At 44.3% G+C, this 27,500-nt stretch overlaps 1 protein-coding gene across 1 annotated transcript in view; it reads left to right on the top strand.

Moving 5' to 3' along the window:
• nbeal2 (neurobeachin-like 2) overlaps positions 1 to 27,500 on the top strand; it is a 117,447-nt gene that overhangs the window by 80,928 nt on the left and 9,019 nt on the right. The window contains exons 37-54 of the mRNA XM_042315698.1: positions 3,793 to 3,942; positions 4,270 to 4,427; positions 5,282 to 5,406; positions 6,171 to 6,288; positions 6,455 to 6,612; positions 6,877 to 7,010; positions 7,366 to 7,473; positions 8,462 to 8,557; positions 8,937 to 9,061; positions 9,434 to 9,574; positions 12,839 to 12,969; positions 14,037 to 14,146; positions 14,294 to 14,411; positions 15,972 to 16,069; positions 17,756 to 17,869; positions 18,131 to 18,217; positions 20,485 to 20,594; positions 21,199 to 21,371. Coding sequence (XP_042171632.1) covers positions 3,793 to 3,942; positions 4,270 to 4,427; positions 5,282 to 5,406; positions 6,171 to 6,288; positions 6,455 to 6,612; positions 6,877 to 7,010; positions 7,366 to 7,473; positions 8,462 to 8,557; positions 8,937 to 9,061; positions 9,434 to 9,574; positions 12,839 to 12,969; positions 14,037 to 14,146; positions 14,294 to 14,411; positions 15,972 to 16,069; positions 17,756 to 17,869; positions 18,131 to 18,217; positions 20,485 to 20,594; positions 21,199 to 21,371 — 2,254 coding nt within the window. The remainder of the gene's footprint in view (positions 1 to 3,792; positions 3,943 to 4,269; positions 4,428 to 5,281; positions 5,407 to 6,170; positions 6,289 to 6,454; positions 6,613 to 6,876; positions 7,011 to 7,365; positions 7,474 to 8,461; positions 8,558 to 8,936; positions 9,062 to 9,433; positions 9,575 to 12,838; positions 12,970 to 14,036; positions 14,147 to 14,293; positions 14,412 to 15,971; positions 16,070 to 17,755; positions 17,870 to 18,130; positions 18,218 to 20,484; positions 20,595 to 21,198; positions 21,372 to 27,500) is intronic.

The following is a 27,500-nucleotide window of genomic DNA, read 5'->3' as shown; positions in this document are numbered from 1 at the left end:
TTGTAAATAGAAAATGTCATAGATCTGGCAGTAGAGCCCAGTTTTGACCTTTGCTCCCAGTCTGAGTCAGAGGGGCTGGGTTAAATGCAGAAGACACATTTCAGTTGAATGCATTCAGTTGTACAACTGACTAGGTATCCCTCTTTCCCTGTCTCTGAGCAACAGTTTGTCTGTGTGTCTGTGCATGTGTGCCCGTTTATCAGCTTATGTCCATTACCTTTAGGGCCGTTGCCAATGTGAAATGTAGTATATACATTACTGTATATAATGAATAGGTAGTATATAACATTACTGTATATAATGTATCGGTAGTATATAACATTACTGTATATAATGTATCGGTAGTATATAACATTACTGTATATAATGTATCGGTAGTATATAACATTACTGTATATAATGAATAGGTAGTATATAACATTACTGTATATAATGTATCGGTAGTATATAACATTACTGTATATAATGTATCGGTAGTATATAACATTACTGTATATAATGTATCGGTAGTATATAACATTACTGTATATAATGTGTGTATGTAATGTGTATATAACATTACTGTATATAATGTGTGTATGTAATGTGTAGGTAGTATATAACATTACTGTATATAATGTGTGTATATAATTACTGAATAATGTAGTATATAATAACATTACTGTATATAATGTATGTAAGCTGAATAGGTAGTATATAACATTACTGTATATAATGTGCTGTTCCCACATGTATATAACATTACTGTATAATGTGTCCCATGTAATGTGTAGGTAGTATATAACATTACTGTATATAATAAAGCTGTGTATGTAATGTGTAGGTAGTATATAACATTACTGTATATAATGTGAGGTAGTATATAACATTACTGTATATAATGTATTGACGTATGTAATAACATTACTGTATATAATGTATAAGTAGTATATAACATTACAGTATATAATGAATAAGTAGTATATAATATTACAGTATATAATGTATAGGCAGTATATAATATTACAGTATATAATGTATAGGCAGTATATAATATTACAGTATATAATGTATAGGTAGTATATAACATTACAGTATATAATGTATAGGTAGTATATAACATTACAGTATATAATGTATAGGTAGTATATAACATTACAGTATATAATGTATAGGTAGTATATAATATTACAGTATATAATGTATAGGTAAATAACCTAACATTACAGTATATAATGTAAGGTAGTATATAACATTACAGTATATAATGTATAGGTAGTATAACATTACAGTATATAATGTATAGGTAGTAATAACATTACAATAATGTATAAGTAGTATATAACATTACAGTATATAATGTGTGTGTATATAATGTATAAGTATATAACATTACAGTATATAATGTGTGTATATAACATTACAGTATATAATGTGTATATAATGTATAGGAGTATATAACATTACTGTATATAATGCACTCGGTAGTATATAATGTATCGGTAGTATATAACATTACTGTATATAATGAATAGGTAGTATATAACATTACTGTTTATAACCGTGTGTGTATATAATGTAGTAGGTAGTATATAACATTACTGTATATAATGTATCCAGGACATATAACCCGATTACTGTATATAAGAATAGGTAGTATATAACATTACTGTATATAATGTGCGAGGTCATATAATGTATCAAAGTAGTATATAACATTACAGTATATAATGTATAGGTAAACAGTATATAACATTACTGTATATAATGTCATGACAGTATATAACAGCCACTTTATATAATGTATAGGTTGTATATAACATTACTGTATATAATGTATATATAACATTACTGTATATAATGTGTGTATGTAATGAATAGGTATATATAACATTACTGTATATAATGTGTGTATATAATGAATAGGTAGTATATAACATTACTGTATAATGTGTTTATGTAATGAATAGGTAGTATATAACATTACTGTATAATGTGTGTATGTAATGTGTATATAACATTACTGTATAATGTATGTAATGTAGGTAGTATATAACATTACTGTATATAATGTATGTAATTGTTAGTATATATTACATTACTGTATATAATGCATTGTAGGTAATATAACATTACTGTATATAATGTATCGGTAGTAATAACATTACTGTATATAATGTATAAGTAGTATATAACATTACAGTATATAATGAATAAGTAGTATATAATATTACAGTATATAATGTATAGGCAGTATATAATATTACAGTATATAATGTATAGGCAGTATATAATATTACAGTATATAATGTATAGGTAGTATATAACATTACAGTATATAATGTATAGGTAGTATATAACATTACAGTATATAATGTATAGGTAGTATATAACATTACAGTATATAATGTATAGGTAGTATATAACATTACTGTATAGGTAGTATATAACATTACTGTATATAATGTGTAGGTAGTATATAACATTACTGTATATAATGTATCGGTAGTAATAACATTACTGTATATAATGTATAAGTAGTATATAACATTACAGTATATAATGAATAAGTAGTATATAATATTACAGTATATAATGTATAGGCAGTATATAATATTACAGTATATAATGTATAGGTAGTATATAATATTACAGTATATAATGTATAGGTAGTATATAACATTACAGTATATAATGTATAGGTAGTATATAACATTACAGTATATAATGTATAGGTAGTATATAATATTACAGTATATAATGTATAGGTAGTATATAACATTACAGTATATAATGTATAGGTAGTATATAACATTACAGTATATAATGTATAGGTAGTAATAACATTACTGTATATAATGTATAAGTAGTATATAACATTACAGTATATAATGTGTGTGTATATAATGTATAGGTAGTATATAACATTACAGTATATAATGTGTGTATATAACATTACAGTATATAATGTGTGTGTATATAATGTATAGGTAGTATATAACATTACTGTATATAATGTATCGGTAGTATATAATGTATCGGTAGTATATAACATTACTGTATATAATGAATAGGTAGTATATAACATTACTGTTTATAATGTGTGTGTATATAATGTATAGGTAGAATATAACATTACTGTATATAATGTTTCGGTAGTATATAACATTACTGTATATAATGAATAGGTAGTATATAACATTACTGTATATAATGTGTGTGTATATAATGTATAGGTAGTATATAACATTACTGTATATAATGTATCGGTAGTATATAACATTACAGTATATAATGTATCGGTATTATATAACATTACTGTATATAATGTATCGGTAGTATATAACATTACAGTATATAATGTATCGGTATTATATAACATTACTGTATATAATGTGTGTATGTAATGTGTTAATAGAATATAACATTACTGTATATAATGTGTGTATATAACGTATAGGTAATATATAACATTACTGTATGGAATGTGTAGGTAGTATATAACATTACTGTATATAATGTATCGGTATTATATAACATTACTGTATATAATGTGTGTATGTAATGTGTTGGTAGTATATAACATTACTGTATATAATGTATCGGTAGTATATAACATTACTGTATATAATGTGTGTATGTAATGTGTATATAACATTACTGTATATAATGTGTGTATGTAATGTGTTAATAGAATATAACATTACTGTATATAATGTGTGTATATAACGTATAGGTAATATATAACATTACTGTATGGAATGTGTAGGTAGTATATAACATTACTGTATATAATGTGTATGTAATGTGTAGGTGCAGCCCACCATGGAGCAGTATGAACTGGATCAGTTTGGGAAGAGTCATGACCTCATGTCTAACTTCTGGAACTCGTGCTTTGATGACCTGATGAGCACTGCCATACGGCGGGACAAAGAGAAGACCTACAGCAAAGACAAGTTCCAGGTAAACTATGCTACTAGCAGGCCTGGTACTCTTATGAGGTCATAGTACAGCCCACTGTCCTCCATTATGACATAACCTCCATTATGACATCATCTCCATTATGACATTAATATCAAGTCAATATGATGTGTCTTGAAAGTTGTTTTTGTTCAGCTAGTTGTACTGTCCTCATTATATTGTGGTGATCTGGAGTATTCTGAAGCAATGGATTATCAGCCCAGTACAACATGGTTTGTGCTCGTATTGCTGATTGGTCACTAATCCACAGGTATTTCTGTGTGTGTGCGTGTTCCTGCGTGCTCATGGGGTCTGTGCGTGCTCTTACAGGAGGTGATAGTGGACCCGTACCTGAGGCGGGTCCGCAGTGAAAACAGCCGTTACCACAGTGGTCAGAAACAGAGCTCCGGCCAGCAGGGAGTAGTGTGGCGCCACTGGGAGTCCCTCCGCAGGCTGCTCACCAGCGAGAGAGGGGCCTGGGCACACAGGTCTGACTCTATCCTATCTATACCTATGGATCCGTCCCAAATGGCACCCTATTCCCTATATAGTGATCTACTTTTGGCCAAGGCCCATAGGGCTAATGGCACCCTATTCCCTATATAGTGATCTACTTTTGACCAAGGCCCATAGGGCTAATTAATGGCACCCTATTCCCTATATAGTGATCTACTTTTGACCAAGGCCCATAGGGCTAATGGCACCCTATTCCATAGTAAGGTGTATATATCTAGGCTCTGGTTACCTTCCCCATGTCCTAACATTAAAGGAGTAGTTCATTATTTTAAAACATGACGTTAGCTGGTTCCTCACCCTGAAAGTAGTCTATGGGCCAGGAGAAACTTGAATCTATGGTGCAGTTATCTTTAATCAACCCTTTTCAAACTTCAGCTAACTTTAGCCACCGCTAGCTACAAATCAATGGCCGTGAAGGGGGCATGTTTAGAAACAAATACTGTCCAAGTCACCTGACATCAACTCCATATTTGGTTTGATGTTACTTTAAGATGATTTGGCCATGTAAAAGATAAACATGCTCACCCCCCCATCACTTCCATTGATTTTTAGCTAGCGGTTGCTAAAGTTAGCTTAGGTTTCTAATGACTGTTTCTCCTGGCTCATAGGCTACTTTCAAGGTGAGGAACCATCTAACATCATGTTGTAAAATAGTGAACAACTCCTTTAACCATTAGGGGTTAAAGTGCAAAACTGACCCTAGATCAACATATAATGGGAGCTTTGCCCTGCACCAGATGGGCTCGACTACTAATGTCATCATATGTTGTAATCTTTGTTTTGGTGCTTTGTGCCTGACTGGAATCTACTGTGATTTGTACCTCAGAGTCCCACTAGAGGTGAAATGGAAGTTGTCCGGCGCGGAGACGTACTCTAAGATGCGTCTGAAACTAGTGCCTAACTACCAGTACGACACTCACCAGGAAGCCAGCGCCTTCAGAGACAATATGGGTACGCCTTATGAGATGACAAATATACATCGCATGTTAGGAGGACTTAATGTGCTTTGCCCAGTTATGACGTCGTAGCCATGTCTAACAGATTTCAGTTAATTGCTTTTGTTGAGCAGAAGCAAGTTTCCAATCTAAATTGGTAGGTGATCTGTTTTCGTGTGCAGGTTAGCTCCGGACACTGCTGGGTTTAAAAATCTGTGTTCAGGTAACATTAGATTAGAAGACCTTTATTTTCCTAAGATTGGGGAATTCGTTTGGCATTAAGCTTCACAACATCAGAAATAAAAGAGTTATCATCCTGAATCTCTGCTCAGGTAATATAGGTCTGTGAGAGTGTGCTCAGGTAATATAGGTCTGTGAGAGTGTGCTCAGGTAATATAGGTCTATGAGTGTGTGCTCAGATAATATAGGTCTGTGAGTGTGTGCTCAGGTAATATAGGTCTATGAGTGTGTGCTCAGATAATATAGGTCTGTGAGTGTGTGCTCAGGTAATATAGGTCTGTGAGTGTGTGCTCAGGTAATATAGGTCTATGAGTGTGTGCTCAGGTAATATAGGTCTGTGAGTGTGTGCTCAGGTAATATAGGTCTGTGAGAGTGTGCTCAGATAATATAGGTCTGTGAGTGTGTGCTCAGATAATATAGGTCTGTGAGTGTGTGCTCAGGTAATATAGGTCTGTGAGAGTGTGCTCAGGTAATATAGGTCTGTGAGAGTGTGCTCAGGTTCAGTAGAATGTATTGTCTGTCTGCATCTCTCCACATCAGGAGCTGATAGTCCTCGCAGTTCAGAACCCCTCCCATTGGCTGTTGCCAAGGAGGCCAAAGTGAGTGACATGGAGGATGACCAGTTAGGAGAAGAGGACATTGTCTTTCTGGACAATAAGTGAGTGATTTGATCTCCACCCCCCTACCCACTCCCCATATCAACCTCAGAACCAGTGACCTGATTCAACTAGTAAAATAATCAGCAAGCCCTTGGTTAGTTGAATCAGAAATGCTAGAGGTGAAATATTCATCTGATACATGTCTTTTCTCTAACGGTTCCTCAGGGTGGACGGGGAGGACGACAGTCAGAAGGAGAAGCTGGTTCTGTCGGAGGACTGTGAGCTCATCACCATCGTGGCGGTGGTTCCGGGTCGGCTGGAGGTCACCACACATCACCTGTACTTCTACGACGCCAGCAGCGAGAAGGAGGAGACGGAAGAGGGTGAGGACATAAAGACGTCTGGCAATGAACACTATGGGGCAGTTTCCCAGACACAGATTAAATCTAGTCTTGAGACCGTAAAGCTATATCAATGGAGATTCTCCATTCAGCAGGCTTCTTAGTCCAGAACCAGGCTTCATCTGACCAGAGGATCTGTCTTTGTGTATGCATCATTCCCCAGTTACAGTAAAGAACAGTCACTGCTGACATCATGATACAATTGAATCTGAAAGAGTTGTTGTTGACAAACTTCTATCTATCCAGGAATTGGTTTTGATTTCAAGCGGCCCCTGTCTCAGCTGAGAGAGGTGCACCTGAGACGCTACAACCTGCGTCGCTCTGCTGTGGAGCTGTTCTTCATCGACCAGTCACACTACTTCATCAACTTCAAGAAGAAGGTGTGTCTCTAGTCTAACTGCTAGATTCAAGGGCCTGAGGCCTTAGTACAGTGAAGGCTAATGAGGGGAATATGGCTCCCAGTAATGGCTGGAATAGAGTCAATGTATTGGTATCAAACACAAGGAAACCATGCCTTTGTTGTGGCTGATACCATGCCGTTTCCAGCCGAGCCACGTCCTCCGATTTAACGTGGAACCAGCCACCACTGTCTTTGTACCACAGTGTTGATCCCAATACCTGTAATAAGATGTGGAATTGTATCATTATTTGACACTAATGATAATGTGAAGTGATATGAAAAGGACATATCAGTGTAAGAGACATGTATAACCTGACCCCGACCTCCCTCCCCAGGTGAGGAACATGGTGTACTCTAGGATCCTGGGGCTGCGGCCCCCCAACCTCTTCTATTTCGGCTCCCGCTCTCCTCAGGAGCTCCTCAAGGCTTCTGGACTCACACAGGTACAGCTGTTAACTCTGTCTGCATCACAAATGGGACTCTATTCCCTATGTAGGGCCCATAGGGCTCTGGTCAAAAGCAGTGCACTATGTAGGGAGTAGGGTGCAGTTTGGGATGCAACCTGTGTGTTACACAGATAACTATTGATTCAGTAAGGACCTACTACCACAGCCTACTGCCTCAGCCTACTGCCTCAGCCTACTGCCTCAGCCTACTACCACAGCCTACTACCACAGCCTACTGCCTCAGCCTACAGCCTACTGCCTCAGCCTACTGCCTCAGCCTACTGCCTCAGTAACATCTTAATGATTGAGTCTCAGATGATGATGTCAAACATGTCAACTAAACTAAGAGGAAGCTAACTGTTTGTGTTTGTCAATAGAGATGGGTATGCAGAGAGGAAGCTAACTGTTTGTGTTTGTCAATAGAGATGGGTATGCAGAGAGGAAGCTAACTGTTTGTGTTTTGTCAATAGAGATGGGTATGCAGAGAGGAAGCTAACTGTTTGTGTTTTGTCAATAGAGATGGGTATGCAGAGAGGAAGCTAACTGTTTGTGTTTTGTCAATAGAGATGGGTATGCAGAGAGGAAGCTACCTGTTTGTGTTTGTCATTAGAGATGGGTATGCAGAGAGGAAGCTAACTGTTTGTGTTTTGTCATTAGAGATGGGTATGCAGAGAGGAAGCTAACTGTTTGTGTTTTGTCAATAGAGATGGGTATGCAGAGAGGAAGCTAACTGTTTGTGTTTTGTCAATAGAGATGGGTATGCAGAGAGGAAGCTAACTGTTTGTGTTTTGTCAATAGAGATGGGTATGCAGAGAGGAAGCTAACTGTTTGTGTTTTGTCAATAGAGATGGGTATGCAGAGAGGAAGCTAACTGTTTGTGTTTTGTCAATAGAGATGGGTATGCAGAGAGGAAGCTAACTGTTTGTGTTTTGTCAATAGAGATGGGTATGCAGAGAGGAAGCTAACTGTTTGTTTTTTTCAATAGAGATGGGTATGCAGAGAGATTTCCAACTTTGAATATCTGATGCAACTGAACACCATCTCTGGACGTACCTACAACGACCTGTCTCAGTACCCTGTGGTAAGTCCCTGTCCCGTAAACCAGGGAGGGAGGGAGGAATGAAATTAATAAACAGAAGAATCAATGAACAGAAGAATCAACAAACAAATTAATCATTGAATCTATGAATGAATGAATGAATGAACAGAAGAATCAACAAACAAATGAATCATTGAATCTATGAATGAATGAATGAACAGAAGAATCAACAAACAAATTAATCATTGAATCTATGAATGAATGAATGAATGAACAGAAGAATCAACAAACAAATGAATCATTGAATCTATGAATGAATGAACAAACAAATGAATCATGAATGCAGGAACAAATGAGCAAACAGCATTCATGCTGTAGTCCAGTCTAATCTAATGGTGTCCCTGGGTTGGGTTGGGTCCAGTTCCCATGGGTGCTGAGTGACTACACCTCTCCAGATCTGGACCTGGAGAACCCAGCCGTGTTCAGAGACCTGTCCAAACCCATGGGAGTAGTCAACCCCCGCCACGCACAGAACGTCAGGGAGAAGTGAGTACTGCAGTAACCTCGCACAGAGAACTCCAGGGCTGTGTCCCAAATGACACCCTGTTTCCTATGTACACTAGGTCACTATTTATAACCAGGGAATAGGTGGCTCTGGTCAAAAGGTAGATCCACTATGTAGGGAAGATGATGCTTTGGGACGCAGACCAGATCATCTCCAGTTCTGTTTAAACACCAAGCTCATCCTAGTATATGTGTTGTGTGATCTGAATTCAGTCTGTTTTATAATGACCAGTATTATACACAGCCTACGTGCTCCACAAATACACTGTGTTACTGCCTGTGTTTCATGTTGAATTCATTATTGTTCCTGTTAATGCAGGGTGCCATTTGAATCATTGTGTCTTGTCTGATCAGGTATGAGAGCTTTGAGGACTCAACGGGCACCATAGATAAGTTCCACTATGGAACACACTACTCTAACGCTGCAGGAGTCATGCACTACATGATCCGTATGGAGCCCTTCACTACCCTCCACATCCAGCTGCAGAGTGGCAGGTACAGTAACCCTTCACTACCCTCCTCATCCAGCTGTAGGTACAGTAACCCTTCACTACCCTCCTCATCCAGCTGTAGGTACAGTAACCCTTCACTACCCTCCTCATCCAGCTGTAGGTACAGTAACCCTTCACTACCCCCTCCACATCCAGCTGCAGAGTGGCAGGTACAGTAACCCTTCACTACCCTCCTCATCCAGCTGTAGGTACAGTAACCCTTCACTACCCTCCTCATCCAGCTGTAGGTACAGTAACCCTTCACTACCCTCCTCATCCAGCTGTAGGTACAGTAACCCTTCACTACCCTCCTCATCCAGCTGTAGGTACAGTAACCCTTCACTACCCTCCTCATCCAGCTGTAGGTACAGTAACCCTTCACTACCCTCCACATCCAGCTGCAGAGTGGCAGGTACAGTAACCCTTCACTACGCTCCTCATCCAGCTGTAGGTACAGTAACCCTTCACTACCCTCCACATCCAGCTGTAGGTACAGTAACCCTTCACTACCCTCCTCATCCAGCTGTAGGTACAGTAACCCTTCACTACCCTCCACATCCAGCTGTAGGTACAGTAACCCTTCACTACCCTCCTCATCCAGCTGTAGGTACAGTAACCCTTCACTACCCTCCTCATCCAGCTGTAGGTACAGTAACCCTTCACTACCCTCCTCATCCAGCTGTAGGTACAGTAACCCTTCACTACCCTCCTCATCCAGCTGTAGGTACAGTAACCCTTCACTACCCTCCACATCCAGCTGCAGAGTGGCAGGTACAGTAACCCTTCACTACCCTCCTCATCCAGCTGCAGAGTGGCAGGTACAGTAACCCTTCACTACCCTCCTCATCCAGCTGTAGGTACAGTAACCCTTCACTACCCTCCTCATCCAGCTGCAGAGTGGCAGGTACAGTAACCCTTCACTACCCTCCTCATCCAGCTGTAGGTACAGTAACCCTTCACTACCCTCTCATCATCCAGCTGTAGGTACAGTAACCCTTCACTACCCTCCTCATCCAGCTGTAGGTACAGTAACCCTTCACTACCCTCCTCATCCAGCTGTAGGTACAGTAACAGTAACCCTTCACTACCCTCCTCATCCAGCTCCAGCTGTAGGTACAGTAACCCTTCACTACCCTCCACATCCAGCTGTAGGTACAGTAACCCTTCACTACCCTCCACATCCAGCTGCAGAGTGGCAGGTACAGTAACCCTTCACTACCCTCCTCATCTAGCTGTAGGTACAGTAACCCTTCACTACCCTCCTCATCCAGCTGCAGGTACAGTAACCCTTCACTACCCTCCACATCCAGCTGCAGAGTGGCAGGTACAGTAACCCTTCACTACCCTCCTCATCCAGCTGTAGGTACAGTAACCCTTCACTACCCTCCTCATCCAGCTGCAGGTACAGTAACCCTTCACTACCCTCCTCATCCAGCTGTAGGTACAGTAACCCTTCACTACCCTCCTCATCCAGCTGTAGGTACAGTAACCCTTCACTACCCTCCTCATCCAGCTGCAGGTACAGTAACCCTTCACTACCCTCCTCATCCAGCTGTAGGTACAGTAGCCCTTCACTACCCTCCTCATCCAGCTGTAGGTACAGTAACCCTTCACTACCCTCCTCATCTAGCTGTAGGTACAGTAACCCTTCACTACCCTCCTCATCCAGCTGCAGGTACAGTAACCCTTCACTACCCTCCTCATCTAGCTGTAGGTACAGTAACCCTTCACTACCCTCCTCATCCAGCTGCAGGTACAGTAACCCTTCACTACCCTCCTCATCCAGCTGTAGGTACAGTAACCCTTCACTACCCTCCTCATCCAGCTGTAGGTACAGTAACCCTTCACTACCCTCCTCATCCAGCTGTAGGTACAGTAACCCTTCACTACCCTCCTCATCTAGCTGTAGGTACAGTAACCCTTCACTACCCTCCTCATCCAGCTGCAGGTACAGTAACCCTTCACTACCCTCCTCATCTAGCTGTAGGTACAGTAACCCTTCACTACCCTCCTCATCCAGCTGCAGGTACAGTAACCCTTCACTACCCTCCTCATCCAGCTGTAGGTACAGTAACCCTTCACTACCCTCCTCATCCAGCTGTAGGTACAGTAACCCTTCACTACCCTCCTCATCCAGCTGTAGGTACAGTAACCCTTCACTACCCTCCTCATCCAGCTGTAGGTACAGTAACCCTTCACTACCCTCCTCATCCAGCTGTAGGTACAGCAGGGGTGTGTGTATATTGGGTTGTTTGAAGACACAAGTGTGTATCAGGGTGTATGGAGCTGTGGAAGGGAGTGTGGTGGTGTTTGAAGTTGTATGAGGGTGTAACGTATTAACCTAACACTTCAAAGTGTGTGTGTTACATTTGAACAGTGTGGTTCCTGGCCATGTGTGTTACATTTGAACAGTGTGGTTCCTGGCCGTGTGTGTTACATTTGAACAGTGTGGTTCCTGGCCGTGTGTGGTTCCTGGCCGTGTGGTTGTTACATTTGAACAGTGTGGTTCCTGGCCGTGTGTGGTTCCTGGCCGTGTGGTTGTTACATTTGAACAGTGTGGTTCCTGGCCGTGTGTGGTTCCTGGCCGTGTGGTTGTTACATTTGAACAGTGTGGTTCCTGGCCGTGTGTGGTTCCTGGCCGTGTGGTTGTTACATTTGAACAGTGTGGTTCCTGGCCGTGTGTGTTACATTTGAACAGTGTGGTTCCTGGCCGTGTGGTTGTTACATTTGAACAGTGTGGTTCCTGGCCGTGTGTGTTACATTTGAACAGTGTGGTTCCTGGCCGTGTGTGTTACATTTGAACAGTGTGGTTCCTGGCTGTGTGTGTTACATTTGAACAGTGTGGTTCCTGGCCGTGTGTGTTACATTTGAACAGTGTGGTTACTGGCCATGTGTGTTACATTTGAACAGTGTGGTTCCTGGCCATGTGTGTTACATTTGAACAGTGTGGTTCCTGGCCGTGTGTGGTTCCTGGCCATGTGTGTTACATTTGAACAGTGTGGTTCCTGGCCGTGTGTGGTTCCTGGCCGTGTGTGTTACATTTGAACAGTGTGGTTCCTGGCCATGTGTGTTACATTTGAACAGTGTGGTTCCTGGCCGTGTGTGGTTCCTGGCCGTGTGTGTTACATTTGAACAGTGTGGTTCCTGGCCGTGTGTGTTACATTTGAACAGTGTGGTTCCTGGCCGTGTGTGTTACATTTGAACAGTGTGGTTCCTGGCCGTGTGTGTTACATTTGAACAGTGTGGTTCCTGGCCATGTGTGTTACAGGTTTGACTGTGCAGACCGTCAGTTCCACTCTGTAGCAGCAGCCTGGCAGGCTCGCATGGAGAGTCCCGCTGACGTCAAGGAGCTCATCCCAGAGTTCTTCTACTTTCCAGAGTTCCTGCAGAACATCAACGGTGAGTAGCACTAAGGCTGTGTTCCCTTCACAATGAGGAAGACTAGGGCTGTGTTCCCTTCACAATGAGGAAGACTAGGGCTGTGTTCCCTTCACAATGAGGAAGACTAGGGCTGTGTTCCCTTCACAATGAGGAAGACTAGGGCTGTGTTCCCTTCACAATGAGGAAGACTAGGGCTGTGTTCCCTTCACAATGAGGAAGACTAGGGCTGTGTTCCCTTCACATGAGGAAGACTAGGGCTGTGTTCCCTTCACATGAGGAAGACTAGGGATGTGTTCCCTTCACATAGGAAGACTAGGGCTGTGTTCCCTTCACAATGAGGAAGACTAGGGCTGTGTTCCCTTCACAATGAGGAAGACTAGGGATGTGTTCCCTTCACAATGAGGAAGACTAGGGCTGTGTTCCCTTCACATGAGGAAGACTAGGGCTGTGTTCCCTTCACAATGAGGAAGACTAGGGCTGTGTTCCCTTCACATGAGGAAGACTAGGGATGTGTTCCCTTCACAATGAGGAAGACTAGGGCTGTGTTCCCTTCACATGAGGAAGACTAGGGCTGTGTTCCCTTCACAATGAGGAAGACTAGGGCTGTGTTCCCTTCACAATGAGGAAGACTAGGGCTGTGTTCCCTTCACAATGAGGAAGACTAGGGCTGTGTTCCCTTCACATGAGGAAGACTAGGGCTGTGTTCCCTTCACATGAGGAAGACTAGGGATGTGTTCCCTTCACAATGAGGAAGACTAGGGCTGTGTTCCCTTCACATGAGGATGACAAAGGCTGTGTTAGCGAACTCACTCTGGAGTGTCAAAGTGCACTCTGGCAACTGTCAAACCAGAGTTCTCTATAATCTGAGTAGATTTCCAGAGTGTATTTATGAAAGAATCCTAAGTGGAATGCAACGATGTTATGTTAATTCCTATTCACAAGTCATTCCTTACACAGTATATCAACACAACAGAAATATGGCCTATCGTAGTGTTTCATAGAGCCTCATACCCTACCAAATGTTGGACACTCTGTTTACGTAGCTGAGGAAGGATTGACTGTCTCTGTGTGTGTGTTTACTGCAGGGTTTGACCTGGGCAGTCTGCAGATGACCCAGAACAATGTGACTGATGTTCTGTTACCACCATGGGCCTTGTCTAGAGAAGACTTCATCAGGAAACACAGGAAAGCTCTGGTGAGGCCTTCCACCTGGACAAATAATCTATGGGAAACGCTGGTGCAACCCCCACAGCCATGCTACACTCTCTGATTGGACACATTTTAACCAAGTAATCAAATACATTTCCTTGTACAAATGCATTTGTCCCCCAATATGGTGCAGGAGTGTGAACACGTTTCCTCTCACCTCCATGAGTGGATTGACCTGATCTTTGGCTGCAAGCAGAGAGGGGAGGAGGCGGTGGAGGCTCTCAATGTCTTCTACTACTGCACCTATGAAGGTATGGAGAGAGAAGGGCTGAGTCCCGAATGACACCCTATTCTCTATATAGGCCACTACTTTGGACCAAAGCCCTATGGCTCCTAGTCTAAAGTAGTGCACTATATATGGAAAAGGGTACAATTAGAGACTCTCAACTTCGCCCAATGTGATATGAGGAGTAGGAATGGGTGAGAGAGCTCTTCCCTCCATCCTCACTCAGACACCACAATGTATACTAGGTACATTTCCTTATCAATAGAGTTCTGTTCTATTCTGTTGTGTTCTATTCTGGTCTGTCCTATTCTGGTCTGTCCTATTCTGGTCTGTTCTATTCTGGTCTGTTCTATTCTGGTCTGTTCTATTCTGTTGTGTTCTATTCTGGTCTGTTCTATTCTGGTCTGTTCTATTCTGGTCTGTCTATTCTGTTCTGTTCTATTCTGGTCTGTCCTATTCTGGTCTGTTCTATTCTGGTCTGTCCTATTCTGGTCTGTTCTATTCTGGTCTGTTCTATTCTGGTCTGTCCTATTCTGGTCTGTCCTATTCTGGTCTGTTCTATTCTGGTCTGTTCTGTTCTGTTCTATTCTGGTCTGTCCTATTCTGGTCTGTTCTATTCTATTCTGGTCTGTTCTGGTCTGTCCTAATCTGGTCTGGTCTGTTCCATTCTGATCTGTTCTGTTCTATTCTGTTCTGTTGTTCTTTTCTGGTCTGTTCTAGTCTGTTCTGTCCTATTCTGGTCTGTTCTATTCTGGTCTGTTCTATTCTGTTCTGTTGTTCTATTCTGGTCTGGTCTGTCCTATTCTGGTCTGTTCTATTCTGGTCTGTTCTATTCTGGTCTGTTCTATTCTGGTCTGTTCTATTCTGGTCTGTCCTATTCTGGTCTGTTCTATTCTGGTCTGTTCTATTCTGTTCTGTCCTATTCTGTTCTGTCCTGTTCTGTTCTATTCTGGTCTGTTCTATTCTATTCTGTTCTGTTCTGTTCTGTCCTATTCTGGTCTGTTCTGTTGTTCTTTTCTGGTCTGTTCTGTCCTATTCTGGTCTGTTCTGTTCTATTCTGGTCTGTTCTGTCCTATTCTGTTCTGTCCTATTCTGGTCTGTTCTGTTCTATTCTGGTCTGTTCTATTCTGGTCTGTTCTGTTCTGGTCTGTCCTATTCTGTTCTGTCCTGTTCTGTCTGTTCTGTCTTCTGGTCTGTTCTATTCTATTCTCTATTCTGTTCTGTTCTGTTCTGTTCTGTCCTGTCTATTCTGGTCTGTTCTGTTGTTCTTTTGTCTGGTCTGTTCTGTCTGTTCTATTCTGTTCTGTCCTATTCTGGTCTGTTCTGTTCTATTCTGGTCTGTTCTATTCTGTTCTGTTCTGTTCTGTTCTGTTCTATTCTGGTCTGTTCTATTCTGGTCTGTTCTATTCTGGTCTGTTCTATTCTGGTCTGTTCTGGTCTGTTCTATTCTGGTCTGTCCTATTCTGGTCTGTTCTAGTCTGGTCTGTTCTATTCTGGTCTGTTCTGTTCCATTCTGTTGTTCTTTTCTATTCTGGTCTGTTGTGGTCTGTTCTGTTCCATTCTGTTGTTCTGTTATTTTGTGTAGGTGCGGTGGATCTGGACGCCATAGCCAATGAGACGGAGCGCAAGGCCCTGGAGGGCATCATCAGTAACTTTGGACAGACGCCCTGTCAACTACTCAAGGTGTGTGTGTGTGTGTGTGTGTGTGTGTGTGTGTGTGTGTGTGTGTGTGTGTGTGTGTGTGTGTGTCTCTCTCAAGGTCTGACCCCTGTCACATTACATTTACAGTCCTGCTTGATTTGTTAAACACTCCCTCAATGTAGAGTCTCACTCCATAAACCAGAGGGAATGGTTGTATTGAGTCTGGAGAGTAGAGTGTGTGTGTGTTTGACTGAAGGACACTGTTTATCAGTGTCTGGGTGTCTGTAGCTCCCTGCCTGGGTGTCTGTCTGTAGCTCCCTGCCTGGGTGTCTGTCTGTAGCTCCCTGCCTGGGTGTCTGTAGCTCCCTGCCTGGGTGTCTGTCTGTAGCTCCCTGCCTGGGTGTCTGTCTGTAGCTCCCTGTCTGGGTGTCTGTCTGTAGCTCCCTGTCTGGGTGTCTGTCTGTTGCTCCCTGTCTGGGTGTCTGTCTGTAGCTAGCTGTCTGGGTGTCTGTAGCTAGCTGTCTGGGTGTCTGTAGCTAGCTGTCTGGGTGTCTGTCTGTAGCTAGCTGTCTGGGTGTCTGTAGCTAGCTGTCTGGGTGTCTATAGCTAGCTGTCTGAGTGTCTGTAGCTCCCTGTCTGGGTGTCTGTCTGTAGCTAGCTGTCTGGGTGTCTGTCTGTAGATAGCTGTCTGGGTGTCTGAAGCTAGCTGTCTGGGTGTCTGTCTGTAGATAGCTGTCTGGGTGTCTGTAGCTAGCTGTCTGGGTGTCTGTCTGTAGCTAGCTGTCTGGGCTGTCTGTGTCTGTCTATAGCTAGCTGTCTGGGTGTCTGGGTGTCTGTCTGTAGCTAGCTGTCTGGGTGTCTGTCTGTAGCTAGCTGTCTGGGTGTCTGTAGCTAGCTGTCTGGGTGTCTGTCTATATCTAGCTGTCTGGGTGTCTGTAGCTAGCTGTCTGGGTGTCTGTAGCTAGCTGTCTGGGTGTCTGTAGCTAGCTGTCTGGGTGTCTGTCTGTAGCTAGCTGTCTGGTGTCTGTAGCTAGCTGTCTGGGTGTCTGTAGCTAGCTGTCTGGGCTGTCTGTAGCTAGCTGTCTGGGTGTCTGTCTGTAGCTAGCTGTCTGGGTGTCTGTAGTTAGCTGTCTGGGTGTCTGTCTATAGCTAGCTGTCTGGGTGTCTGTCTGTAGCTAGCTGTCTGGGTGTCTGTCTGTAGCTAGCTGTCTGGGTGTCTGTCTGTAGCTAGCTGTCTGGGTGTCTGTCTGTAGCTAGCTGTCTGGGTGTCTGTCTGTAGCTAGCTGTCTGGGTGTCTGTCTATAGCTGTCTGGCTGTAGCTAGCTGTCGGTGTCTGTCTATAGCTAGCTGTCTGGGTGTCTGTCTATAGCTAGCTGTCTGGGTGTCTGTCTATAGCTAGCTGTCTGGGTGTCTGTCTATAGCTAGCTGTCTGGGTGTCTGTCTATAGCTAGCTGTCTGTCTATAGCTAGCTGTCTGGGTGTCTGTCTATAGCTAGCTGTCTGGGTGTCTGTCTGTAGCTAGCTGTCTGGGTGTCTATAGCTAGCTGTCTGGGTGTCTGTAGCTAGCTGTCTGGGTGTCTGTAGCTAGCTGTCTGGGTGTCTGTAGCTAGCTGTCTGGGTGTCTATAGCTAGCTGTCTGGGTGTCTGTCTATAGCTAGTATCTCAGTGGGAAATTGACTGACTCAGTGTGCTCCTTTCTTTCATTCTTTCATTCTTTCTTTCTTGTTAGGAGCCACACCCTCCTCGTATGTCATCAGAGAATGCATCTAGGAGGCAGGCCCGCATGGACACTCTACCCCCCAACCTGTTTGAACAGCTCGACAAACTACGCCCTTTTAAGGAGGTAAAGAGAGGAATCATTCTCCTATATTTATCAGAATCATAAAGTTTCTCTAGTAGTCTATATTATATCCCCTACATTTAAAATTACAATAACCACTTCAGTATTCAAATGTTGATTTTGTGTGTGTGTGTGTGTGTGTGTGTGTGTGTGTGTGTGTGTGTGTGTGTGTGTGTGTGTGTGTGTGTGTGTGTGTGTGTGTGTGTGTGTGTGTGTGTGTGTGTGTGTGTGTGTGTGTGTGTGTGTGTGTGTGTGTGTTCCTAGGTGGTGTGTGATGGGCGACCTCTGGTCCAGGCGGTGGTTCCTAGGAACCAGAACCGCTCCTTTATCATCCAGGGCTCTGACGTACTGGTGAGAACACACACACAGGCAGCAGGTAGCCTAGCGGTTGGAGTGTTGGGCCAGTAACTGAAAGGTCCCTAATTTGAATCCCCGAGCCGTCAATCTGTCGATGTCCCGTTGAGCAAGGTACTTAACCCTAATTGCTCCAGGTTCTTGTGATAGAAAAGTTACACATTTACCTGATTTGTTTTCTATTAATAGTTAGTAATTAATACTTAACAAATTGGAGGATATTTCTGTCCTGTTAGTGTCTGTGTTTTTATGGTCTCCACTCTAGTTCCCTGCAGCTAATCTGGGCGGTATGGTCACTGCAGATGGCTTGAGCTGACAAATGAGTTAAAGACTGCATTACATAGACAAGAATGTGTTTTAGTAGAGATAGTTTAGAGGTAGAACAATCCCTCCTCGTCTCTAAATCATCAACTACATCAGGAAGGGATTAAGACAATAACCCACGTGCAGAATAACGACAGGATGAACCCAGAGTGGCTTATGATGCTCCTTGGTCTGAATGAGGGGGGTTGAATCAACCATGACTGAGCATTGTTAGTGTCAGCTATATATAGTACTCTGCATTTGTGTAGAGGTTAGGTTACTCGGTCCAACACTCAAGGGTGGGGGTGGACCAGCCTCATTATTTGCAGTAATTAATCAATATTAAATCAAGATGATTGTTTGAAGAAATGACCACAACTCTCTCAGTAGTGAATTTCCAGGACAGTCTCCGTTGATAATGGCTGCCGCTGGCCATGACCTCCCTCTCCCAGGGTGTCTCAGGGGGACTGGCCGTGACCTCCCTCTCCCAGGGTGTCTCAGGGGGACTGGCCATGACCTCCCTCTCCCAGGGTGTCTCAGGGGGACTGGCCGTGACCTCCCTCTCCCAGGGTGTCTCAGGGGGACTGGCCATGACCTCCCTCTCCCAGGGTGTCTCAGGGGGACTGGGGATCAGCAAAAAACACTTTTCCAATTCACACATGGTATTAATACACACTTGTTAATGTGTGAAATAGGACAAATACTATATACGCACCAATTTATTACACACACACACACACACACACACACACAAAGAGACAAACTAGAGAAGGGACACCTCACTGACACCAGCCTCTCTCACACACACAACACAGCTATATGAAACAGCACATTCACACACAGCACAGCTACATCAAACAACACATTCACACACAGCACAGCTACATGAAATAGCACATTCACACACAACAAGGTGTGCCAAAGGTTTTGGACCTTTCTGCTTGGTTGAAGAGACACAGAGGTGTTGGACCTTTCTGCTTGGTTGAAGAGATACAGAGGTGTTGGACCTTTCTGCTTGGTTGAAGAGATACAGAGGTGTTGGACCTTTCTGCTTGGTTGAAGAGACACAGAGGTGTTGGACCTTTCTGCTTGGTTGAAGAGACACAGAGGTGTTGGACCTTTCTGCTTGGTTGAAGAGGTACAGAGGTGTTGGACCTTTCTGCTTGGTTGAAGAGAACAGAGGTGTTGGACCTTTCTGCTTGGTTGAAGAGACACAGAGGTGTTGGACCTTTCTGCTTGGTTGAAGAGATACAGAGGTGTTGGACCTTTCTGCTTGGTTGAAGAGATACAGAGGTGTTGGACCTTTCTGCTTGGTTGAAGAGATACAGAGGTGTTGGACCTTTCTGCTTGGTTGAAGAGATACAGAGGTGTTGGACCTTTCTGCTTGGTTGAAGAGATACAGAGGTGTTGGACCTTTCTGCTTGGTTGAAGAGACAAAGAGGTGTTGGACCTTTCTGCTTGGTTGAAGAGATACAGAGGTGTTGGACCTTTCTGCTTGGTTGAAGAGATACAGAGGTGTTGGACCTTTCTGCTTGGTTGAAGAGATACAGAGGTGTTGGACCTTTCTGCTTGGTTGAAGAGATACAGAGGTGTTGGACCTTTCTGCTTGGTTGAAGAGATACAGAGGTGTTGGACCTTTCTGCTTGGTTGAAGAGACACAGAGGTGTTGGACCTTTCTGCTTGGTTGAAGAGATACAGAGGTGCTGCACAAGTCCGGTAACTTTCTCAGGTCAACCAGAAATCCCAGTTGGTAGACTCCTAGAATGAGGAGGAGTCCTGGAATGAGGAGGAGTCCTGGAATGAGGAGGAGTCTGGGAATGAGGAGGAGTCTGGGAATGCTCTTACCAGGACTTCTGGGAAACCCAGGAATTTTGGGGGAAAGTTACCAGAATTGTTTAACGCTAGTGCAGTATGGGGCTTCTTTTGACTGTCTCCCTCCCTGCTCTCTTCCTTCCCTGTAGGTGACAGTGAGTTCTGACGGCCTGATTGGGACCCACAGCTGGCTGCCTTACGATAAGAACATCGCCAACTACTTCACCTTCACCAAGGACCCCACCGTGGCCAATCCCAAGTAAGTTAGTGAACCTACAGAATGCCTGCCAAGAAATGACAACAAAAAGTAAATCCCACTCTAAACACTGAGAGAAGGATAAGGAGGACCCTAGCACACACAGTGTTTCTGCATCCCAAATGGCACCCTATTCCCTATATAGTGCCCTACAGGACCCTATGGGCTCTGGTCAAAAGGAGTGAGCTAAATAGGGCACCGTGTTCCATTTGGGACTCACACTGTGTAGTGTGTAGCCATCCCATCTGGTCCCCAGCTCAGCCGCATGCTTTTATTCATGTGACTTCAAAGTACAAGTTGAAATGGATGGAGAAGTCTGTGTTTTATGAGGCTGGAGCGTTAGAACTGCTCTGGTCCTATAAACACGTGTCTTATTGAGATTAGTCTGAATGGGAAACACTTGAGTTCCTTTTCATTGATAAACAACATCTTTCTGCTAGAAAATGTTAAAGGACAAATCACCATTTGTTTATATCAACATGACACAACTATAGAAACATTTTGGTTTCAACAACCTCTCTTTTCCTTCAGTTAAAGGCCCATTATTGTAAATCATTACTAGGTTTACTCAACCTCCTCTCTTGGCTCTCTCTCCTCCCTCCTGCAGAACCCAGCGGTTCCTCAGCGGTCTCTTCGCCCCAGGGGTAGATCTCAGTACCCAGGTGTTGGTGGTGTCCAACGATGGCCGTCTGCTGTTCAGTGGAGGACACTGGGACTGCAGCCTCCGAGTCACCCAGCTGGGAAAGGGCAAACTGGTGGGCAGGATCTGCCGACACATCGGTGAGCTACAAGATAATGATGGGAGGACGGTGAGGGAGGGAGGATGGTGAGGGAGGGAGGGGAGGGAGGGAGGGAGGGGAGGGAGGGAGGACGGTGAGGGAGGGAGGGAGGGAGGACGGTGAGGGAGGGAGGGAGGGACGGTGAGGGAGGGAGGGTGGACGGTGAGGGAGGGAGGGTGGACGGTGAGGGAGGGAGGGAGGGGTGGACGGTGAGGGAGGGAGGGTGGACGGTGAGGGGGAGGGTGGAGGGCAGGTAGACGGTGGCTAGGAAAAACTCCCTAGGGAGGCCAAAACGGTGAGGGAGGGAGGGAGAGGAGGGAGGGAGGATGGTGAGGGAGGGAGGGTGGACGGTGAGGGAGGGAGGGTGGACGGTGAGGGCCAGGGAAGGAATAGGGAGGGAGGGAGGGACGGTGAGGGAGGGAGGGAGGACGGTGAGGGAGGGAGGGAGGACGGTGAGGGAGGGAGGGAGGACGTTGAGGGAGGGAGGAGGGAGGACGGTGAGTGAGGGAGGAATACTGGAGGGAGGGAGGACGGGGGGGGTCAGGGAGGGAGGGAAAGAGGACACCCCAGGGAGGGAGGGAAAGAGGACGGGGAGGGAGGGAGGAAGGATGGGGGCTGGATGCTGGATGGGGGGATGGAGGGGAGACCATGTTTCAATTTTGTCATAGTAAGAGTTTTAGGACAGTTTTGCCTTTTAGATCAAAAAAAAAAATCAGTAAGGTTACTTGGACAGGGGGATCTGATTCTAGATCAGTAAGGTTACTTGGACAGGGGGATCTGATTCTAGATCAGTAAGGTTACTTGGACAGGGGGATCTGATTCTAGATCAGTAAGGTTACTTGGACAGGGGGATCTGATTCTAGATCAGTAAGGTTACTTGGACGGGGGGGATCTGATTCTAGATCAGTAAGGTTACTTGGACAGGGGGATCTGATTCTAGATCAGTAAGGTTACTTGGACAGGGGGATCTGATTCTAGATCAGGGGGATCTGATTCTAGATCAGTAAGGTTACTTGGACAGGGGGATCTGATTCTAGATCAGTAAGGTTACTTGGACAGGGGGATCTGATTCTAGATCAGTAAGGTTACTTGGACAGGGGGATCTGATTCTAGATCAGTAAGGTTACTTGAACAGGGGGATCTGATTCTAGATCAGTAAGGTTACTTGGACAGGGGGATCTGATTCTAAATCAGTAAGGTTACTTGAACAGGGGGATCTAATTCTAGATCAGTAAGGTTACTTGGACAGGGGGGGGATCTGATTCTAGATCAGTAAGGTTACTTGGACAGGGGGGGATCTGATTCTAGATCAGCCCCCAAATAGTTCTATTGTAATTTCTGTTGTCCAGAAAGAGATGAGAGTTACTGTCTGTCCTGTAGACCTGGTAACATGTCTGATAGTGATGAGTGTCCTGTAGACCTGGTAACATGTCTGATAGTGATGAGTGTCCTGTCTGTCCTGTAGACCTGGTAACATGTCTGATAGTGATGAGTGTCCTGTAGACCTGGTAACATGTCTGATAGTGATGAGTGTCCTGTAGACCTGGTAACATGTCTGATAGTGATGAGTGTCCTGTAGACCTGGTAACATGTCTGATAGTGATGAGTGTCCTGTCTGTCCTGTAGACCTGGTAACATGTCTGATAGTGATGAGTGTCCTGTAGACCTGGTAACATGTCTGATAGTGATGGGTGTCCTGTAGACCTGGTAACATGTCAGATAGTGATGAGTGTCCTGTAGACCTGGTAACATGTCTGATAGTGATGAGTGTCCTGTCTGTCCTGTAGACCTGGTAACATGTCTGATAGTGATGAGTGTCCTGTAGACCTGGTAACATGTCTGATAGTGATGGGTGTCCTGTAGACCTGGTAACATGTCTGATAGTGATGGGTGTCCTGTAGACCTGGTAACATGTCTGATAGTGATGAGTGTACTGTCTGTCCTGTAGACCTGGTAACATGTCTGATAGTGATGAGTGTCCTGTAGACCTGGTAACATGTCAGATAGTGATGAGTGTCCTGTAGACCTGGTAACATGTCTGATAGTGATGAGTGTCCTGTAGACCTGGTAACATGTCTGATAGTGATGAGTGTCCTGGACCTGGTAACATGTCTGATAGTGATGTGTGTCCCTGTAGACCTGGTAACATGTCTGATAGTGATGGGTGTCCTGTCTGTCCTGTAGACCTGGTAACATGTCTGATAGTGATGAGTGTCCTGTAGATGTGGTGACATGTCTGATCGTGATGGGTGTCCTGTCTGTCTTGTAGACCTGGTAACATGTCTGATCGTGATGGGTGTCCTGTAGACCTGGTAACATGTCAGATAGTGATGAGTGTCCTGTAGACCTGGTAACATGTCTGATAGTGATGAGTGTCCTGTAGACCTGGTAACATGTCTGATAGTGATGGGTGTCCTGTAGACCTGGTAACATGTCTGATAGTGATGAGTGTCCTGTAGACCTGGTAACATGTCTGATAGTGATGAGTGTCCTGTAGACCTGGTAACATGTCTGATAGTGATGGGTGTCCTGTAGACCTGGTAACATGTCTGATCGTGATGGGTGTCCTGTAGATGTGGTAACATGTCTGATAGTGATGAGTGTCCTGTCTGTCCTGTAGACCTGGTAACATGTCTGATAGTGATGGGTGTCCTGTAGACCTGGTAACATGTCTGATAGTGATGGGTGTCCTGTAGACCTGGTAACATGTCTGATAGTGATGAGTGTCCTGTCTGTCCTGTAGACCTGGTAACATGTCTGATAGTGATGAGTGTCCTGTCTGTCCTGTAGACCTGGTAACATGTCTGATAGTGATGGGTGTCCTGTAGACCTGGTAACATGTCTGATAGTGATGGGTGTCCTGTAGACCTGGTAACATGTCTGATAGTGATGGGTGTCCTGTAGACCTGGTAACATGTCTGATAGTGATGGGTGTCCTGTAGACCTGGTAACATGTCTGATAGTGATGGGTGTCCTGTAGACCTGGTAACATGTCTGATAGTGATGGGTGTCCTGTCTGTCCTGTACCTGGTAACATGTCTGATAGTGATGGGTGTCCTGTAGACCTGGTAACATGTCTGACATGATCCTGTAGACCTGGTAACATGTCTGATGTGATGTGTCCTGTAGACCTGGTAACATGTCTGATAGTGATGGGTGTCCTGTAGACCTGGTAACATGTCTGATAGTGATGGGTGTCCTGTAGACCTGGTAACATGTCTGATAGTGATGGGTGTCCTGTAGACCTGGTAACATGTCTGATAGTGATGGGTGTCCTGTAGACCTGGTAACATGTCTGATAGTGATGGGTGTCCTGTAGACCTGGTAACATGTCTGATAGTGATGACCTGGTAACATGTCTGATCGTGATGGGTGTCCTGTAGAGTAACATGTCTGATAGTGATGGGTGTCCTGTAGACCTGGTAACATGTCTGATAGTGATGGTGTCCTGTCTGTCCTGTAGACCTGGTAACATGTCTGATAGTGATGGGTGTCCTGTAGACCTGGTAACATGTCTGATAGTGATGGGTGTCCTGTAGACCTGGTAACTGTCTGATAGTGATGGGTGTCCTGTAGACCTGGTAACATGTCTGATAGTGATGGGTGTCCTGTAGACCTGGTAACATGTCTGATAGTGATGGGTGTCCTGTAGATGTGGTAACATGTCTGATAGTGATGAGTGTCCTGTCTGTCCTGTAGACCTGGTAACATGTCTGATAGTGATGGGTGTCCTGTAGACCTGGTAACATGTCTGATAGTGATGAGTGTCCTGTAGACCTGGTAACATGTCTGATAGTGATGGGTGTCCTGTAGACCTGGTAACATGTCTGATAGTGATGAGTGTCCTGTAGACCTGGTAACATGTCTGATAGTGATGGGTGTCCTGTAGACCTGGTAACATGTCTGATAGTGATGGGTGTCCTGTAGACCTGGTAACATGTCTGATAGTGATGGGTGTCCTGTAGACCTGGTAACATGTCTGATAGTGATGAGTGTCCTGTAGACCTGGTAACATGTCTGATAGTGATGAGTGTCCTGTAGACCTGGTAACATGTCTGATAGTGATGGGTGTCCTGTCTGTCCTGTAGACCTGGTAACATGTCTGATAGTGATGAGTGTCCTGTAGACCTGGTAACATGTCTGATAGTGATGAGTGTCCTGTAGACCTGGTAACATGTCTGATAGTGATGAGTGTCCTGTAGACCTGGTAACATGTCTGATAGTGATGAGTGTCCTGTAGACCTGGTAACATGTCTGAGAGTGATGAGTGTCCTGTAGACCTGGTAACATGTCTGATAGTGATGAGTGTCCTGTCTGTCCTGTAGACCTGGTAACATGTCTGATAGTGATGGGTGTCCTGTAGACCTGGTAACATGTCTGATAGTGATGAGTGTCCTGTCTGTCCTGTAGACCTGGTAACATGTCTGATAGTGATGGGTGTCCTGTAGACCTGGTAACATGTCTGATAGTGATGAGTGTCCTGTAGACCTGGTAACATGTCTGATCGTGATGAGTGTCCTGTCTGTCCTGTAGACCTGGTAACATGTCTGATAGTGATGGGTGTCCTATCTGTCCTGTAGACCTGGTAACATGTCTGATCGTGATGGGTGTCCTGTAGACCTGGTAACATGTCTGATCGTGATGGGTGTCCTGTAGACCTGGTAACATGTCTGATCGTGATGGGTGTCCTGTAGACCTGGTAACATGTCTGATCGTGATGGGTGTCCTGTAGACCTGGTAACATGTCTGATCGTGATGGGTGTCCTGTAGACCTGGTAACATGTCTGATCGTGATGGGTGTCCTGTCTGTCCTGTAGACCTGGTAACATGTCTGATAGTGATGGGTGTCCTGTAGACCTGGTAACATGTCTGATAGTGATGGGTGTCCTGTAGACCTGGTAACATGTCTGATAGTGATGAGTGTACTGTCTGTCCTGTAGACCTGGTAACATGTCTGATCGTGATAGACCTGGTAACATGTCTGATAGTGATGAGTGTCCTGTAGACCTGGTAACATGTCTGATAGTGATGGGTGTCCTGTAGACCTGGTAACATGTCTGATAGTGATGGGTGTCCTGTAGACCTGGTAACATGTCTGATCGTGATGGGTGTCCTGTAGACCTGGTAACATGTCTGATCGTGATGGGGGTCCTGTAGACCTGGTAACATGTCTGATCGTGATGAGTGTCCTGTAGACCTGGTAACATGTCTGATAGTGATGAGTGTCCTGTAGACCTGGTAACATGTCTGATAGTGATGAGTGTCCTGTCTGTCTTGTAGACCTGGTAACATGTCTGATAGTGATGGGTGTCCTGTAGACCTGGTAACATGTCTGATAGTGATGGGTGTCCTGTAGACCTGGTAACATGTCCCTAGTGATGGGTGTCCTGTAGACCTGGTAACATGTCTGATAGTGATGGGTGTCCTGTAGACCTGGTAACATGTCTGATAGTGATGGGTGTCCTGTAGACCTGGTAACATGTCTGATAGTGATGGGTGTCCTGTCTGTCCTGTAGACCTGGTAACATGTCTGATAGTGATGGGTGTCCTGTAGACCTGGTAACATGTCTGATAGTGATGGGTGTCCTGTAGACCTGGTAACATGTCTGATAGTGATGGGTGTCCTGTCTGTCCTGTAGACCTGGTAACATGTCTGATAGTGATGGGTGTCCTGTCTGATAGTGATGGGTGTCCTGTCTGTCCTGACCTGGTAACATGTCTGATAGTGATGGGTGTCCTGTAGACCTGGTAACATGTCTGATAGTGATGGTGTCCTGTAGACCTGGTAACATGTCTGATAGTGATGGGTGTCCTGTAGACCTGGTAACATGTCTGATAGTGATGGGTGTCCTGTAGACCTGGTAACATGTCTGATAGTGATGAGTGTCCTGTAGACCTGGTAACATGTCTGATAGTGATGAGTGTCCTGTAGACCTGGTAACATGTCTGATAGTGATGAGTGTCCTGTAGACCTGGTAACATGTCTGATAGTGATGGGTGTCCTGTAGACCTGGTAACATGTCTGATAGTGATGAGTGTCCTGTAGACCTGGTAACATGTCTGATAGTGATGGGTGTCCTGTAGATGGTGTCTGATAGTGATGATGTCCTGTAGACCTGGTAACATGTCT

Source organism: Oncorhynchus tshawytscha, unplaced genomic scaffold (genome assembly GCF_018296145.1).
Source record: "Oncorhynchus tshawytscha isolate Ot180627B unplaced genomic scaffold, Otsh_v2.0 Un_contig_5348_pilon_pilon, whole genome shotgun sequence".
NCBI lineage: Eukaryota > Metazoa > Chordata > Actinopteri > Salmoniformes > Salmonidae > Oncorhynchus > Oncorhynchus tshawytscha.
The sequence above is the reverse complement of the archived record's forward strand: the minus strand, read 5'-3'. Positions and strand labels throughout refer to the sequence as shown.